This window comes from Corvus brachyrhynchos, unplaced genomic scaffold (genome assembly GCF_000691975.1).
Source record: "Corvus brachyrhynchos isolate BGI_N302 unplaced genomic scaffold, ASM69197v1 scaffold167, whole genome shotgun sequence".
Lineage (NCBI taxonomy): Eukaryota > Metazoa > Chordata > Aves > Passeriformes > Corvidae > Corvus > Corvus brachyrhynchos.
Window position 1 is genome coordinate 2,246,727 of NW_008239547.1, and position 18,194 is coordinate 2,264,920.

Here is an 18,194-nt window from a genome sequence, read left to right on the forward strand (position 1 = left end):
CCCTGAAAATAGCTATATCAGAAAGGTGTTCTGTCTTGAGTGAATAAGAATATCCATATTTTGCAATTTGGCATCTAAGATTACTCATGTTCCTCCCTGAGTACCAAGCATGATTATTAACAGTACTGTGAAACTGAAAGATTCTAAAATTCCTCTTGTTTTTGTGGGGCACCTCAGTTTTACTCCTGGCAGGAGTTTCACCTGAGGCTTTATGCGATATAATGCCAGCAAACTGAACTGTGAATATAAAATTCCTTGTGCTAAAATAAAAATATTGGGTTTATTGATAAGTGTGAGGTTAAAGTGCAAAATTTATGTATAAGGAAAGCTGTGTGCTATAAAAGGATAATAATTTCTTCTTCAGCTGCTGTTTTAAAAAAATACCTTGTGACTTACCAACAACTTCCAATATGCAAACTTGGTGTGTTTGAGATTTTCCATTAGGATTCCTATGGTAAACTTCTGATTTACCTAACTGAAGTACAGTAAGAGGCTTCTCAGTACTGGGACTAGCACATTTGTCAAGGTAGAAACATATCATTGTTCTATGCTCTATTCCAATAGACTGTTGAAAAGGAAAATTACATATGTGCTTTATTTTCTAAAGAGTGTGAGTTCATTTTTCTCTTCTTATTATGAATGTGGCCTGTGTTCCACATAGATTTTGAAACCAGATCATTACTGTGCACTTAAGAATATGTAACTTCCTATTACATTTGCTTGTAGGTGTATTATATCTTCAGTATGGAGATGAAACAAAGCAGTTGAGGATGCCGAATGAAATCACAAGCACAGACACAATTCGTGCCCTTTTTGTAAGTGCCTTCCCCCAGCAGCTGACAATGAAAATGTTGGAATCGCCCAGTGTCGCCATTTACATCAAGGATGAGAGCAGAAACATATACTATGAATTGTGTGATGTGAGGTAAGACATGGAATTAGAGCTATGGGTTTGGAGATTTTTTGTGGGTTTTGTTCTGTTGTGCAGTTATAGAATAGAAAGGAGTGGGGTTGATAAGTATCTGACAGAGAATGGCCTGACATATGAGGGCATGTTCAGTGGTATCTGAGTAATCCAGGAGGTCTGGTCTGACAATGCCTTCAGCTGTAGGTGCAATATCCATTGCACCAGCCACTGATGAATGGCATGCCTTGCTGAAATATTTGTATAATACACAAAGCTTCACATATTTAATATGTTTATTGAGTTTTAAATGAGACACAATCACTTAAAATACAGAATACAGAATAAATATTTACAGAAAAACGGAGTTGTTTCTTTGCTGGGAGTGCAAAGCTGGATTTCGTGAGACTGAAGGAACATGAATGTCACTGATGTCCTTACAACAATGCCAGCTAACACAGCCAAAGCTCTGCGGCACTGGTGACCACTGCTGCAGCCCCATCGCCTTCCTGTTATAAGTCAGGATGCAGCAACTGATGCAGTTACTTCCCTTCACTAATTCAGAGCTGGGTCAATAAATAGTTCACCTTTCTATCCTTTATTTTGTGGGAGTGCAGCTTCTTAATTAACCATGTTTCTTCAACAGAAATTCCAGGGTCTCAGGTCCCTATAAAGTCCCAAGTCATGCATAAATAAAGCTCTCAGGTACACCTCAGACATGTTACACTTTGTAAAATGGATAAAATGGACAGAGGAGTGTAAGAAGATGAAGGAGAAAGCAGAAAAGCTGTTTGCTCTCTGCTAGTCTGCCACTAATGCAGGAAAATTACGTGGTGCAAGAGAAGTGTACTGTCCACTGCTGCCTTGTTTCTTCTGGAGATCCTATGGCTAAGGTGTTTCTCCATATCATGTTGTAGTTAAAAGAGCAAGTTGGAGCTTTTCTAGCCCTTCCCCATCCAATTCCCCCATTCCGGTTCTTAATCTTTGGACAGCACCACACTCCATTTTCTCACCTGTGTCTTGCTCTCCCCAGGCTGTCTATCCAGTGTCTTGTCATTAGCCAGTCTCTTGGATTTCAGTTTATTTTAATCTTAGTTGCTTTGCAGACTCCCACACCCCTGTTTGGCCACTGTAATGCCTATGTGAAGACCCATCTGATTTTTTTCATCAACATCATCATCTTTCAACAGTTTCTATACATCAAACAGTTTATTCACAAGATCAGACCAACTGATTGAATCATGATAGGGGTTACCACATCTCTGTTGCCAAGTGCATTATTGCCAACCATCATCTAGCGCATTGGCTCCTTTTCTCTCCCTTTATCCCTCCATCTTCCCTTGAGTTTCAGACTACCACTTTATGACTTCATCTCCTCCCTGCCCCTGAGAATGCAGTTGTTGATTATCTTAATGCCACTCTGCCTTTTTTTTCCCTTGCTCCCATTGCAGGCGTCACTCTGCCAGCCTCAGGCCTGGCTCAATCCCAACATCTGCTTCCTCTGTTCCTATGCCTGTATTGTAGAGCATTTCTAGGGGAAATCCCACAGCCCAGCTGACTTCCTCCGTAACAAAATTCCTCCATAACAAAATTCCCTCCTTCTGCCACCCTTCTTTCTTAGGAAACCTCAGCAATTCCAGGTTAATGGAGTCCATAACATGCACTACCAGCTGCATTTTCACCACCTTTGAATTATTTCCACAACCATTTCTCCATTTCTGTTCCTTACTCTTCACAAGATCTTGCCAGTGTCTACCCTCAGAGAAGAGATGAAATGAAGCATCCTTTTTCTCTCCTTTGCTTGCCATGTCTTCCTTCAATCCTCTTCTTCCTTTCCCTTAAACACAGGGGTGTCAGTCAGCTCTTTAAGCTCTCCATCTCCCTCAGAAGCTGCTCCATGTTCTTCTGTGCCTTGCATTAGGCCATCATACTTCTTCCCCTTTCTTTTTCTCTTTTTTCTCTTTTTTCTCTTTTTTCCTCTTTTTTTCTCTTTTTTCTCTTTTTTTCTCTTTTTTCTCTTTTTTCACTTTTTTCCACTTTTTTCACTTTGTTCACTTTTCTCTTTTTTCTCGTTTTTCTCATTTTTTCTCTTTTTTCTTTTTTCTATTTTTCTTTTTTCTTTTTTTTCTATTTTTTTCTCTTTTTTTCTCTTTCTCTTTTTCTTTTTCTTTTTTTCTTTTTTTTTTTTTTCTTTTTCATTTTTCCCTTCTTTTCCTTTAAATTTTTTTTTGTCACTCGGGACAAAGCCCTCTCTTTCTACTTAAGTAGAAAGTTTTTCCTTAAAACGGTTCAGAACTCTGCGTCCAGTGTAGACTTCACATTTTTGCTCCAGAACATCCCTATTGTACAGTCTTTCCTCTCCCATCACATGGAGAAAAAACACTCATGTAATCATTCAATTTTTTTAATAGCAGCTGCTGTAATCGTCTTTTCTTGGCAGTTGACACAGGTAATAGGTAATCTTGCTTACTCTTACCCATTCAAATGAAGCAACAAAGATCATTCTCCTATTTTGACAAGCAGATTGTTCCTCATGCATTTATTTTTCACTTGTGCTCTGACTGTATCTTCTCCGTCTTTTTAATCCACTTGTCTTCATTATGAGGGCTCTTCCAAGCCCACTTCAATGCTACTTTTCATTTCTTGTTAAGTACCAAGTGCCATCTGCTTCCACTTGGTGAATAATGCCAGCTTGAATTCTATGTCTTTAATTTTCAAACAAGTGCTTTCCTGCTCCCTCAGGCAGCCCCTCTAACATGCTTGGAAGGTGTCCTCCACAGACATCTGCAAAGCCACTGCGTTAGTCTCCTTCCCACTCTCTCTGTTGCACTGCCTACTCAGATCATGCCCATGGTTCCAGCATTTGTTTGTCACTCCTCTGTCTGGAGAGACTATGATCTGAGTTCTTTTTGTTTCCTTATCTTCCTGCAGCTATTGTCTTTTGTGACTCCTATTCACCTTGTAAGCTGGTGAAGAGGTTGTCTTCCTGGGATGTTTACACAGCACACACAGATCAGTGAGGCCTTTGAACATACCAAGGGGCATCTGGGAGCTACAGTAATGCAAATTAGAGTAATAATAAAAGTACAGTAATACATACCTGTTATCAGTAATGTTTATCTTAGAATAGCAACATGAGGTGAAATACATTCATACCAGAGATCAAATGCCTAGTATTTTGGTGCTTTGCCTTGCAGCAATGTTTTACTTTAAAGTGTCATGTTTCTACAAGAAATATTTATGGAAAATGCTTTTATAAAAAAACTCCAGTTGTTTGAGGTCCCATCTCGTAGCCATCAGACAGAAAAGACAGCAGATAAAACGTATTTAAATGAATAATACGCCATTTGTTGAACAGGAGATGAGAGAGCTTGCTTTGTATTGAGAAGAACATAGTCCCACATCCGAGGCAGATGGTGGTAACTGAGGCTCCCAGTGCAGGTCTCAAAGCAAAAGGGTCACATTTGCAAGATGGAAAACACTTCATGTTACCATAAATAATTGAAGAACTTGAACTTGCCACAAGGTAGCTATTTTCCTATGCAGTCTACAAGTAAACACTCAAAAATACTAAACTTCTCATCAACCCTCTAGTTCTTAAACACAAGACACTGATCTGTCTCTTAAGCTTCAGGGTTTCTTTAATAACTACTTGACATCTACAACAGCAACACAAGTTCTGACTAGCTACCCATTCAAAGCAATCACTGATTGTAATATGACATTGTAAGAAAGAAATTGGACCTGCCCAACAATCCTTCCCTTCATTTTTAAATTATAATTCAAGTGATTAAGATCAGTTCACTAGACTTGTAGCTGCACCTGGAGGAAAGGAATTCAGTCACATGTGTAAGTAAATTCTCTAGAGATCACTACAGGGAAATGAACGGAATCGCAGATTTGAAAGGATGTAAGTGAGCATAGATTGGAGGCTTTGCTACTGATTAAATGTGAACCAGAATTCAGCAGAGCTCAGGGCAAGTGTCAAAGCCATTAAATTATTGGAAGGTAGGTCTTGAAACAAAATAGAAAACTCTCCTCTCTTTCCTAAATGTAGTAGTTAAAAAATGAACTAATCAATGACAAAGTATAGAGTCCTAATAAAACAAAAGCATTCTCGTAGGGCTTTTCATCTAAACCACTTCTGTGTAAGCTTTCATCAAAACTTTTGCTAATTTGTTTCTATAAAACTTACTTTTTCCCTTTAAAAACTGTCTTTATTATAGATGAAGTTTAGAGGAAGAATTTATCTACTACTGAATTTTTAGCTTTTGTGGATTTTTTCAGTTTTGTGAACAAGCTGATAATTAAAATTTCATCAAGAATAATTACAGTTAGAAAGACTGCTTTTCTTTTGATACTCTTGCTTCTTAGAACAGCAAAAATTTATGTGGGCTGAGTGCACAATAAAACATGTAAATATTAACTAAATCCCTTTTGAGTGCTGTGCAAATGTTGAAGTTCTATTGTCTTCAAAGTGTTTTCACTCTATGGCAGGATCTTGAAAGAAACTTAACACTATCTAATTTTTATGGGTGTGGAGTTCTAGTGAAAGAATGATACTTCCCATGGGAAAGAAAATCAAAGTAGGCTTTTGTTTGTTTGTGTGTGTCTTAGTTATGGCATTTACGTTTTCCTTATAGATCAGCTGCAGACCTACTATGTTTGTCTGTTGCAAAATTCATCTGTCTGAAAATTTCAGACAACAGAGTAAATAAAACTTCTTTCATCTGTTGTCATTGCTGATTCTTTTAATTCCAGGAATATTCAAGACCGATCTTTCCTTAAAGTTTACAACAAAGATCCTGCACACGCATTTAATCACACTTCCAGAGCTGTAAATGGAGATATAAGGGTAAGTACTAGTGCTGCATTTATACTCTTTTCCTCCAGGTTTTATGCTAGATGTTTGAATTCTGAAATGTAATAAGTGCACAGCAATTCATAAAATCAGGGGTATATGTATGACGCATACACAGAAGAGGGAATAAATAATGCTTGTTGTAATGTGTTTTAACTGCTTTTCTTTTTCCAGTTATTTGGCATGGGCATTAACTGGTTTCTTGATCTTGTTTAAATGCAATAAAGCATGTGAAGCAAAACACAGCCTTTAATTATGTATTTTGTGACACAGACAATACTCAGTTTTTTACAGCTTCCTCTCTGTGTTTCCAAACCCTTTACACTGAAGTATGGCATGGTGTTAGTACACTCCAGCAAAGTTTCAGCAGGGATTGGTTTCCAGTGACTGAGCAGATGTACCTCACTTGAAGGCTGCTGAAACTCTTTGTAAATGACAATTTTGGATAGGAAATTCTGATAAACATTGTGGTGTAAATGGTTTTGTCTTTTTCTAAAATTTTCTACCTGTGCTGAAAAAGGATGAGTATATTTGCATTTTCAGGTGAACGTTTTGTATTAGGAAACTACAGAGAATGCATTTGAAACATTTGATTTGTCTCTCTCGCTGTGTCTACCTTTTGCTGCACTGTCACCTCCCGCCCTGATGCCAAGAGGGCAGGAGATGCAGCTGTGGGGCACCTCTTCCACCATGTTGCCTGCAGCTGGTGTTGCAGGAGAGGGTGGTGGTGAGATTACACAGCCTCATCTCCTCCCCACCCATCCTAGGTCTGTCCACAGGAAACAGTACAACCAAACTAACTCAATGGGGCCAGAAGAGAATGCCGCTACTGTCCTACCTGCTTTGTGCCTTCCAAAGCTGATTCAACTGTGCAGAAAATTTCCTGTGATTTCCTTAATTGTACATTTGCTACTTGGTTTCATTATCAATTCTGAGCATGTCTCACTGCTTTATTACTAATATTTTGTATAAGTGCTTCTTGTGTTTCAACAGTTAAGGGCTACAATATTTTAGAAAGATTGAAATAGTTTATTTACAGGCAGTATTCTCAACCACCTCTCATTTATGCACTTCAGTTATTAAATGGTCCTTTGGATAGGTCAGAAATCTAATTACTTGATTTTTCACACTGCTGCACACACAACATGAGAAAGGAAATGGATGTGCTTCAAAGGGAAGATGTGATAATTTTTTGTGTATTCTGTAACATACTGAAATTCTTCAGTTCTAGTTATATTCTGTGGCAGTAAGTGGATGTATCTGATACATCTCATTCATATCCAAAGGCATGACATACTGTCATGGTGCATTAGGACATTAATGCTTATAACTGTGGCTTTATGAAGTTATGTTATACTCTTCTTGTTCCATGTACAGTAGATGCTGAAGGTATATACTGTGGCTTTATTTGTGTGTTCTAGGCCTGTTTGAAGGTACTATTGTAGTTAACTACATATATTTGAAAGTAAAAACTACTTCTTTGGCCCTCTTTCAGGCATTTGCTGCCTAGCAGAATTGTTTTGAACACAGGTGCTGCCTCTGTGCAAAAACTGCAATTATTTGAATTGTTTATTTTAAAATCCTATGTTGTACAACAGATACGCACACTCAACATCTCCTGGTTATGCCTGAGTCAGCACCTGTTGGTCATAACTAAAAAATAATGGTGATGCAGTGATGACCTTTGCAGAGGTGGTGTTTTCATGGCAGAATGTTGTATTTTACTTTACAGAAATGCAAAGACGCCATTTTGAAATTCTGTGCACCAGCAAAAGAGCTATTTTCTCATCTGGCTTTTGCTTTGCATTGGCAGATTTCTTGTCTTTCTGGTCTGAGAGGTGAAGTCAGAGCCAGGATGTTCATAGAGGCTTTGTGGAGAAACATGCAAAAAGTCTTCCCTTTGATCTATGTGAACTTCTGCACTTCAAAGTTATGAGCATGGAAACAAGCGATTTCTTGAGCTCCAGAAATACTGAAACCTGTTTTTCTAAGGATGTGTGTCTTTTGGTTGGGTTCTTCCTTATGCAGCAACACTCAGGTCCTAAGTGAGGCTTTTGCCAAAGCTGTAACACTCTCCATCCTCTAGAATCTAAAAAGCTGAAGCCCACACTGCAACTGTTCCTCTTTGGCAGAAGTACAGTAGGATCTTCTGTCAAATCTCTAATTTGGCAAAATTTATAGGGATGTAGTAGTCTTATGGTTTCTACTCATTGGTTAAATCTGGTCGAAATTTGCCTGGGGATTCACAGGTTATTAGTTCAGCAGAAAAAAGCCACCAATAACCAGATGGATTATTTATCCCTCTTCCCTTAGCAAGGAGGTGGAAATGTGAGGGTTATAAGTGAAAAACACGTACGTTTTATGTACTGGTATCGCAGAGTACCCATAAGATTGCACAAAAACCTTTCCTTCCTATCTCTCCTTTTATGTTTGCATATCTTTGCATTAGGCAAATTGTTATATCATACAATATATGAGTGCTAAATTCACTACAGTGGGAAGGAGGGAGTTTGTGCTTGGCATCATGTTTAACTGTTTCAAAATACCTACAGAAAAGCAGCTGACTGTCAGACTGTTGAAAAGCAGAATTTAGAATATAATGAATTAGTCATTTTAAGTATATTTTTCCATGGTGATACTCTGAGTGTGGTTGTATCTCCTGTCATCTGTGAGTTAAAACTTTATTTTCTTGATGTTTGGGAAAGTTTTGCCTTTACAGATTTTTCTACTCTTTGTCTTCTTGTCCCTTTGGAATGTTCATCCCTGGGTTTGATGAAGTTCAGGGTTCTATTCATGTGCTTTATAATAATTTCCATGTAACTGGCCCAAAATAATCTAAGAAAATAGTATTAGCTGCCAGCTTGAACACCTGTTTTAACTACCAAACAGATGTGAGACCCGTATAGGAATTGGCAGTAACACTTGAAGTATTAAGTATTATCCATATGGACAAGAAGATTCAGAATGTGCAAGAAGAATGTGGGATCTGTAACCTTCAGATCTTCCATTGAACCATTCAGCTTTCATGTTCATTAATCCTAATTTTCCTGCTCTTCGTTTCATGCATTTTTCTGAGTGGGTTGTGTTTGAGAAAAGAGAATTGGCTGAGGGTCCAAGCAACCTCTAAAGGAAAGATTTTATTGAAATCCTTCTGAGTGCCTCACTTGCTTACTGGTATTGGCCACTTACATCTCAAAGAGTGTGGTCTGCTTGACAGGTCTGCTATGTTGAATGCTGCTAAGCAAGAAGTAGCCACATAGTACAGTCTCACTGAGTATTTGTGCTTGTGCTCTTCCTTTTTTATTTTTCCTTTCCCAAAATGTATGCTGTAAATATACAACAGCTGGGGTTTTTTTTTTAAAATGTATCTTCCCATTGCTGTCTTTCATTCATTTATTTCTTCACTTGAGCTTGTATCATTTATGAGCACTTTCTAGCTCTCTGCGCAACAATACTTTCTTCTGACAAAATACTATCTTATGAACAATTGTTTAGATGGTCTATTTCTTCCCCCTGGCATTGTTCTGAATTCCAGTGTAAATGCATGTACACAGCCATGCAGCTCTGTGCCCTTAGAATTACTGTTCGTGATTTGCATAGGTTGGAAGAAGGGCCCAGGTTAGCAATGGTGTAGACTGAATGCCAGGACATGGCACTAAAGAACTAACAGTGGGGCTTTAAATGTTGCTGAGTGAATTGAGTTTCTTTGCAAGTGTCACACAGCTCCTTTCATCCTGGGCTGTTGAGCTGAAGTGATTCCCCCACTGAATGTGCACAGCATATTTTCTCTCCTCTTTCCCATCCTTTTCTGGAGTGGCTAAAGGCTAAAGAAATTTAAATTATAATCTCCCCCTACTGTTATAGAAACTAGTCAGTGTTTCTGGTGGCACAGCTGGATGCTAATAACGTTGGCTTATGCAGTGGTTTGTTTTGGGCTTCACTTACCAGCCAATTCTGAGAACTGGGAGGGAGTTTTTGCTTCATAAGAAAGCAGTGGCTATTTTGCTTGTCACTCTTTTTCTTCCCATCCACCTGCCCTAAAGTCTGTGGGGTACACTTTATTTTGAAATGTCCTAGACCTACCATTGTTTCGCTTAATTGTCTGACTTGCATAAGATCTCTGCTGGGTGAGGTCAGAATATCCTAAGAATGCTTGTTGTGGCTGTTGTTGTATTGAGGTATGCTTTGAGGTGTTTTGCGTTTTTTTTAGAGACTGTTTCTCTAAGAAAGAACAATTAGGGCAAGTTGAGTCAGAGCTCAGCTGGAGCCGTGCAGGGTATCTGGAAACTCCACATTTTATGGGAGTCAGAGTGGCAAAAAGATGATGATGTTCCTGACAGCAGTGGGGCTGCCAGGGTGAGAGGAGAGGAGTTAAAATGAGTTGTATAGGAAAATGAGACAGACATTTGGTAAGTTGGGTAAACTTGTGCTAAATAGCTTTTATTATTGAAATTGCACACCACCAACTTTTCAGTTTTCCCTTGAAAGCAACTGGTTAGCAGGCTGCTAACATAGCTCTCTAGACCCAGATGCAATTTGTGAACTTGAAAATACCCTACAAGTGCTAAAAACCCTCAAACAACTGCCCAAGAATTTAAGGCTTCCCAGGAGGCTGAAATTCAGTGCTGCTTTGCAGAAAAGACAGAGAAATAATAAAAGCAGAAGAATTTTTCTGTGTTCTTAAGGTACCTGTAAATATACATCCAGCTTCTTTAATTTCTTTTCATTGGATAGCTTATGATCTTAACATCAATAAACATAAAAGTTGCAAATGCTGCCACAGTTATATCTTTACATTGCATACTACAGCTAAAAAAAAAAGAGCTCCTTGCGCTACATAGAGGTATTTAGAACAAAAGTATTTACTGGAAAATAATTCAAGCAATAAATTGAGTGAATGCATTTTAGTGCTAGGATGCCTGCAGGAGAGCATCTATGTAAGTTGCTATGTGTTTACCTTACTGATTCTATTACTTTAAAACTTTGTTTCCTTTTGGGAAGAAAAAAAAAAAAAAAAACCAAAATGAAAAGGCAAATGCTAATACCTCTATTATCTGATAGAGACCTTCCAAATGATACAAATCTCATCTCTCCTGCTGTTTTGCTGTCTGCTTTTTCTAGTGCTCTTTTTGTCATTGAGAGGTTATGACAACATAAGCCATATTGTATTTATAAACATCACGTGTTTCCTTGATATGACTTGCGGTGTCTGCCAAACAGAACACATGGAAGAAACATTTCTCATTAGCTCAGCATTGGTTTTGGTTATACTGATTTCCGGGACAGGAAAAATGCCTTCCTTACTCAGATTTAACTTTCATACAGTAGAAAGAAAGCCTCTGAGTGTCCATGAAATCTCTTGAGCAGAGACGCTGCAGCTCTTTCAGGCCACATACTTTGTCTGACAAAAAGAGAAAAAGCAGTTTATTTTAAAGAGCAGATGTAATGGCATGTATTGCTGAAACTAATTCTGAATTAAAATACCTGCCAAAGTCATCTAGAAACAGAACTCACCAGGAGCTGTAAGGTAAGATGATGCTTATAAATAATGAAGGATATGTAATTTTTTTTTTACTATTATTTTCCAAATGAAAATATATTTTCAGATTAACTGGGAATTTAAATCAGAACAATGAAAACTGTTTCTTCTTCCTTCAGCTGTTGAAAAAATATTTAATTGCTCTTTAAACCACCAAACTCTACTCTTAGATTTTATGTCTAGTTTCAAACTTACATATTGAACATGAACAGTTATTTTCCAACTTGCTGTTACAAATCTTGCTGAGATCTGACCAAAATATATAAAAGAAGTCTCTGATATTCTGGATTTTCTTTTTACTGATACGGATTTTACTACTTTTGCTTTGAGTGGGTTTTCAGTAGTTACCAATTATTTATGCATGTACAGACCTGCAGATATCAAGGAGTACCTGCATCAAATTAGTCTGTGATGAAAGACTGTAAATGTACCTGTTCTCTTTCATTCATGTGTCCTTTGATATACAATACCTACTGCTGTGCAAAGCCTAAATTAGTGAGAAAAAGGATAGAATTATAAAGAAAAAAAATTATTTTTATTTTAGCTACACATAAAACAATATATTAATCTCAAATGTTTTCTAGCTCAAAGCTGCTTTGTTTAAAGATACAGATCCTGCATTACAATTGGATGGACACTGCACTGTTTCTTTTTTAATATGATGGCTTTGTGCTTTGGTGTATTTTATTTATTTCACAAACATTAGAAATAGTATTATATGTATGTATAGGGAATATATGTATGCATAAGGAATATAACCTTGTATTACCATACCAAGATTTTAAAAGATACTTCTGGGTTTTTTTTAAATTTTCAAATAATGAGTATGGATTTTAAGTTGCTATGAAGCTGCCGTTGAAAGAAAGTGCCATGTTCTTGATATGAAACCTCGCAAAGAACACGAGCTTGCCACACCCATGCAATCATCTCCCAGTTAGTCTGAGTGTCATATGGTAGATATCACAAACCAGTAACCTGGAAACTCCCAGAGAGTGGAATTTTTAGGGGGTGGGTTCTTTATTTCCCACTAACAGGCCTGTATTCAAGCTGGTCTGCCTTTCATGTTGAGGTTTGCTGAGAGCTTACTCTGCAGCTGATGAAGTTACTTAAAGACAACATATTACCTGTTTTGGGTGAAGGTCTTTCCAGCCTGTCATTAAAACTGGAAATCTTATCTCTCATGTATGTCTGAGGTTCTTAGGCAAAGATTTTGCTGCCTTCAGTGACAGCTTGCCCTGAATAAAAACATAAGGATTGGATTTGAGTCCATTTTTTATTGTCTACTAGTTTCTGCTTTTATTCTTACTCCGCCTCTTTTTACATAATGTTTCCTTGTGCCAATTCTTTCGAAGTTTTGCTCTTTCTTTTTTTCCCCCCTGCTTTCCTTGCTTTTAGTACAACAGTTTGCACTAATTTGACTGCTTGAAATTCCTAAATAGATGACAGTCAGCTGTTCCCAGAGCTCCCTAAACACATTGATAGATGATAAAAATGCTCCTGGCTGTGACCTCCCTTACCAGGAGGGGAGGTCCTCCTTTACCTCCTTTGTAAACCAGGTAGCTTATCTGAATTGCAGGAGTCACGCAAGTCAAAGTCCAGTCAAGTTTTATGACTTCCAGGTAGCTTTCCAAATGAGCTGTTACTCAAAGAGGGGTTAAAAATCACTTTTTGAAGGTGGGCGTTTTGCTACCAGGGTTCCCAGAACCAAGTGAAGTTAGCAACAATGTTTTTTCTTCTTCAAACAACCCATTCTTCTTGTCATCCACGACCTTAGCTTTTTCAGTAAGTTTTTCACAAATCCAAAATACGTTAGTTTATGTGATCGTGTCCCAGATTCTCTGCTTTTATTAGTCATTAGCCTTATGAATACTAAAGAGAATTAATTCTGTCCCTATCTTCCTTTTAACAAAGAGGAGTAAACCATTACCTGGTGTTTTAAGGGAACACAGTTACACATCTGAGAATCTTGATTCTTCTCCATGTTGGATTGCACTTTTTCTAATAAGGGCTCTGGAAAACTAATCAGTCTTCTGAAAATATGAGCAGTAAAAATATCTTTCCTTGGATACAGGTTAAGATCTGGGGTTAAAAAAAGCCTCAGCTGGCAAAAGCAAGACAGTTGCAAATATCAGCACTCAGTAGGACTCCATGAGAAATGATGTGATGCTGAAATTATTTTTTGTCTGAATAGATGCCTTTCTTACATCATTGCAAATTTGAACTCCATGTGACTAAGTGAAAAGACTGAGCGGGTGTGTTGGGTAAAGGGCTAGTCCCTGTATCACTTGATATTTACTATAGATAGCTTGACCTTTGGCTAAACTAGATTGTTTACTTCAGCCATGCTGACCAATTTGTATATTTTTGGGATAGAAGGAAGTAAAATGAAAAGAAAAGGTAGGATTCAAACAGTATAGGAAGAAGTTTGTGATCTAAGAAGACTCTTAGTTGGTGCACTGATAGCACTTCTAACACTTCAAAAGACATACAACTGCAAATGCTGTTTGACCTTATAGCAATGAGCTATAAGGTGGTGTGGCTTGGACACTTGCATTGCAAAATTCGGTTGAATTAAAGACTTTCCATGACCATTTCTCCTGCCAATAGTGCTGACTCCAGAACTCAGCACAGCAACTTACTTCTTCTGACTTTCTGTGTCCTTATATTGGAAGAAACAGGTGTAAACATGCTGCTTATGTCTTTTGACTATCAGCTCTGTTTTATAGTATTTTTATATTATTTACATTCTAACCCATTTCATATATCTGTAGTAGGAATTTTATTTTGACTCGTTTGTTTGGTAATGTAAGATGAGAGCAAGGGTTACGCTTTCTTTATGTTCATTTAACTATATTAAGTTGTTCAGTTTTATTTGTCTTCAGTGCAATGAGAAGAGATACAAATATGGAACAAAAATAAGAGCTGAGTCGTTAGTACAGGGAGTCAGAAAGCCATGCATTTATTTTGATTTATGAGTGCAGTTACTAAAAGTATTTTTCTTTTAAATAGCAGGAATCTGATATACAGTATATTTAAACCAAATAAAAATGCTGATCTGTACCAGAACTGTATATCTTTGAAACTATTCCTTTTTTGGAAAAAAAAGAGATGACCCCATCAGCTCTGTGGTGCCCTGAGGAAGTGCTGAAATTGAGGCTGGTCTGAAGGGTTTGGCTCCCTGCATTGGTGGTGGTTGTCTCTGTTATGTACATGGTGTCCTTCATCTCTTCAAAGAGAACAGGGAGGGGGGAGGAAATGCTTTATGCATTTTCATGAATTACATGACTCTGTTCTCAGAAAATTCTACCATAAAAAGCATCAGTGGAAAATCAAAAGAAGGGAACTGTTGGTTTGAAAGCAAAAGCAACAATTGGTTTGAATGCAGCACTATTTATGAGGGTTGCCATAATGTTAACTTTAGAAAAATAGATCAGTAACAGCTTTTTTATATTCAATCCAAACAATCTAATAGCTTATGGAATGGGTGGGCCATGCTATACTGATGAGATAAATGTGGATATTGGCAAACCAATGATGTAATTATGTGAATTCGACCTTTTTAGGACTGAAATGTGTTATGTTTTAGTGTGTTTATATTTTTGTCATTTGTGATAAAACCCTGAAAAATCTTGGCTGAAATGCCAGGAGGTTTCTTAGTGCACTCACCATTCTGTCTGCATAGTACACAAAGGAAGCATAGGAAAATAAAGCATGAGAAATTTATTAACTTCTCTCTACTTAATTGGATAATCTAAACTTTTTTTTAACTCTCACATTTCATTTGTTCATAGGAAATTAAATACATAAATAGGCAGAAATGAGTGCCTGTTAACTGATCTGGGTGTTTGTCTTACCAATCAGGAGTAAAGACTGGTAGCAGGGAGATAGCTGAAATGATGAAATGCTGCTGGGGAAATAAAGTTCCACACAGAGGCACTGTGATTTCAGACAGGCCAATCAATGCAAAATGTGTTGCATCTCATCCATCTTTTTGCTCACTTCGCCTAAAGCCTAAAGTGTGGCTAGACTGGAAGCTCTCATGGGGCGGATCTGGGTCAGCCTCCGAGTGGCCTTGTGCTCCCTTCCCTTCCAAGTACAGTTCAGCCAGTGTGTTGTCAAAGTTGTCCGACTGACAGCTAATCTGTGACAGCAGGTTCAGTACAGGTATAACCAGGCTAGTCCAAATACAGAACCCATTCCTGTAGCTATGTTTAAGAGGATGCATGTTGTAAGCTCACCGTTTTATGGGAAGAACAGCGATACTGCTTTCCTCTTATTTTTTTGTTTGCTTCTTGTTTTACACCTGAAAAAAAGGTGACCTCCGTGTAGGAATGGGAAGGGCCATCGAACATTATGATGGCCAAAGAGCTCTTGATGTGCAGGTGTTTTCTTGTGGTCGTAAGTCTGTGTGGTCAGGGGATTGATAACATGATGGAATTGATAAGGGGAAAATTCTTCTGAGAAGTAAAGGCTGCATGTACATGCGCATGTACACGCGCATGTACACACACATGACCTCTCTCATCACTTGCCAGAGCTTGGTGATGATTTCATCAAACCAGAGTTTCTGTTGTCCCCCTCTAACAACCAGACACGTACAGAGGGCAGCAGCCACCTCAGCGTTCTCTCTCAGCACGCAGTCCCACTGCACGGGGCCTCTCAGAGGTGCTGCACTAAGGCCTCACTTGTAGGAAGCTGTTATTTCTCACAGTGTCTGAGGGAGATGAAGCTGTTTGGAACCTTACATCTTCAGTGGTAATGGCTGAACTAGTTTTTGAAACCTAATGCTGGGTTTCAAAAGCCATTTATAGCTTTAAAGTGCATCTCAAATATCTTTGTTTTGAATATGAGAGTGGATTGCAAAGGCAAGTGATGGTCTTATCTTCTTTTCCCATGTTCTCAAGCATTCATGGGTCACTCCAGCTGACATTTACCTGAAGTGCTCTGCTCACTTCTTTCCTAAAAAACACCCTCATGTTCTGACCACACCTGCCAAAAACCCCACAAAGCCTCAGACTATTAAACAAAACTAAATAAGTTTATCTTGGATGTTCTTCTTCCTAGTCCTTCTTCTCCTTCCTTCCTTGTCCTCTCCCTCCCATGCCTGCTGTGCTAGGCTACAGCATTGTAATAACAAGAAGTAAAGCAAGATCTTCTAGCACGGAAGAAAATTTGCATTAGTTCATGTTTTTCCACTTCATTCTGTTTTTTTCTTTCTTTCATTGAATTTTTTGTTGACTTTTCCTTCATACACTACAGTCTCTTTAACTCCTCTTTTTCTCATCAGCTCCTATCTACCCAGCTTAAGTAAGCCTCTTATTTTTCTTTTTTTATTTATTATGCCTTTCTTGTTTCGCTATTAATTTCTCAGCATTCCATCTCCAATATTACTTTCATCTTTCACAAACCCCTATTTAATATCCTTCACACTGTCTCATTCCCTTTTTGTTTTGTCTTTTTTCCTTCCTTCTGTAGTTCTACACTAAGAATTCCCTATTACCTTTCCACATAATTCTTCTTTACCTCCTGTCTATCTTCCCAGTTTCAGGGAATCACAGTCATTTAGGTTGGAAAAGATCTTTAAGGTCATCAGTCCAAGTCATGAGTTAAGTCTTAGTTAAATGTCTGCAATATATGACTTGCTTCTTTTTATTAATATTTCTGCATTACCTATGAACTAAGAAGGAAAGATTTCATGCCACAAACTCAGTTCTCTGCATTTAAAAAGTTAGAAAGTTTAGGCATAAACAAGTGTGCTAATGGTAGGACAGAGGAAGAGGAAAATGAATGTACTTCTGTGTTGCTCTGCTGCTAAATAATGTTTATTGCCAGCTTCAGGAGAGAGATGCTTAATTCTTAGTTCAATAAAACAGGAACCACAGGTCAGGTTGGATTCTCCACAATGGATCACAGCAATGTCCATTGCATGGATCAGCAAGCAGCAGATGGAATGAAGCTGTCATTGTACTTTGTAGTTATAGGATCTCAGCTTCCCTATAAAGAAGGGGGAGAAAAAGGAAAAAGGTAGGATGAGAAGCAGAGCAGAAAGTGAGCTAAATGAAAAGACATATGGGCAGGCTCACTATAAAGAATTTTTTAAAAATCTAATCCTTGTAAGCTCAGTGTAGAAATTGCCGCCCACTGCAGTCAGTGGTGAGAGGTTGGGAATGCAGAAGGGCAGTTTGTCCCACCCAGCTCTAGGGGAATGAGCTGACTCTGGAGGATGTCTGGCTGACTTTCTTTTAATGCAACATTAGGTGAGAAAAATCCTCAATCTGGAGCAATTAATATTGCTTCTTGACTTTTTGAGAGGTGCTTAATGCATATATGTCTGTGATACATGCTGTGATACTTTCCAATAGCTAGGCAAATGCCCTTGCTTAAATTAGTACAGAAACAAGGGGGAAGCATGAGGTTTGAATTACAGGGTAGAGAGACAGACTGCAGACCTGATGTAATAGTTCAGTTTTGCAGAACCTTCTTTATGCAACTCCAGTGAGAGCTGGCTCTATTTGCTCTAGTAAACGCAAAAAAAAATTTTGAGAGGCTTATAGAGTTTCCAGCAGAGGAGTTCCTACTTTTACTTGTTTGCCTTTAACTTTTTTAATCCCTAAAAATCAAAAATTTTGGATTATACAGATCTGTCACCACAAAAGGACAGGCCAAAAATTTACTGCTACTATGCAAAACATATATGTTTGTATATGTACATAATGTTAATACACAGGTTACAAGACAACACCGTTCTCTTGGGAGTGTGGGCTGGTTCAAAGGCTTTGCACACAGGTTGCTCCTCACTGCAAACTGCAGCTGTTCTAGTGAGAGTGCTGCTTTGCCAGCAGTGACGCTGTAGAGCTGCCTGTCCTCTTTACAGTGATGCATTCTAGCCA

At 38.2% G+C, this 18,194-nt stretch overlaps 1 protein-coding gene across 14 annotated transcripts in view; it reads left to right on the forward strand.

The window, feature by feature from the left end:
* Nucleotides 1–18,194, forward strand: part of KIAA1217 (KIAA1217 ortholog) — a 366,907-nt gene that overhangs the window by 287,620 nt on the left and 61,093 nt on the right. For 13 of the 14 annotated variants that reach the window (XM_017741429.1, XM_017741426.1, XM_017741424.1 and 10 more), the window contains 2 exons: nt 727–925; nt 5,666–5,759. In XM_017741429.1, coding sequence (XP_017596918.1) covers nt 727–925; nt 5,666–5,759 — 293 coding nt within the window. Of the gene's footprint in view, nt 1–726; nt 926–5,665; nt 5,760–11,040; nt 11,293–18,194 lie in introns of those variants that run through there. The other variant, XM_017741432.1, reaches the window with a different exon arrangement.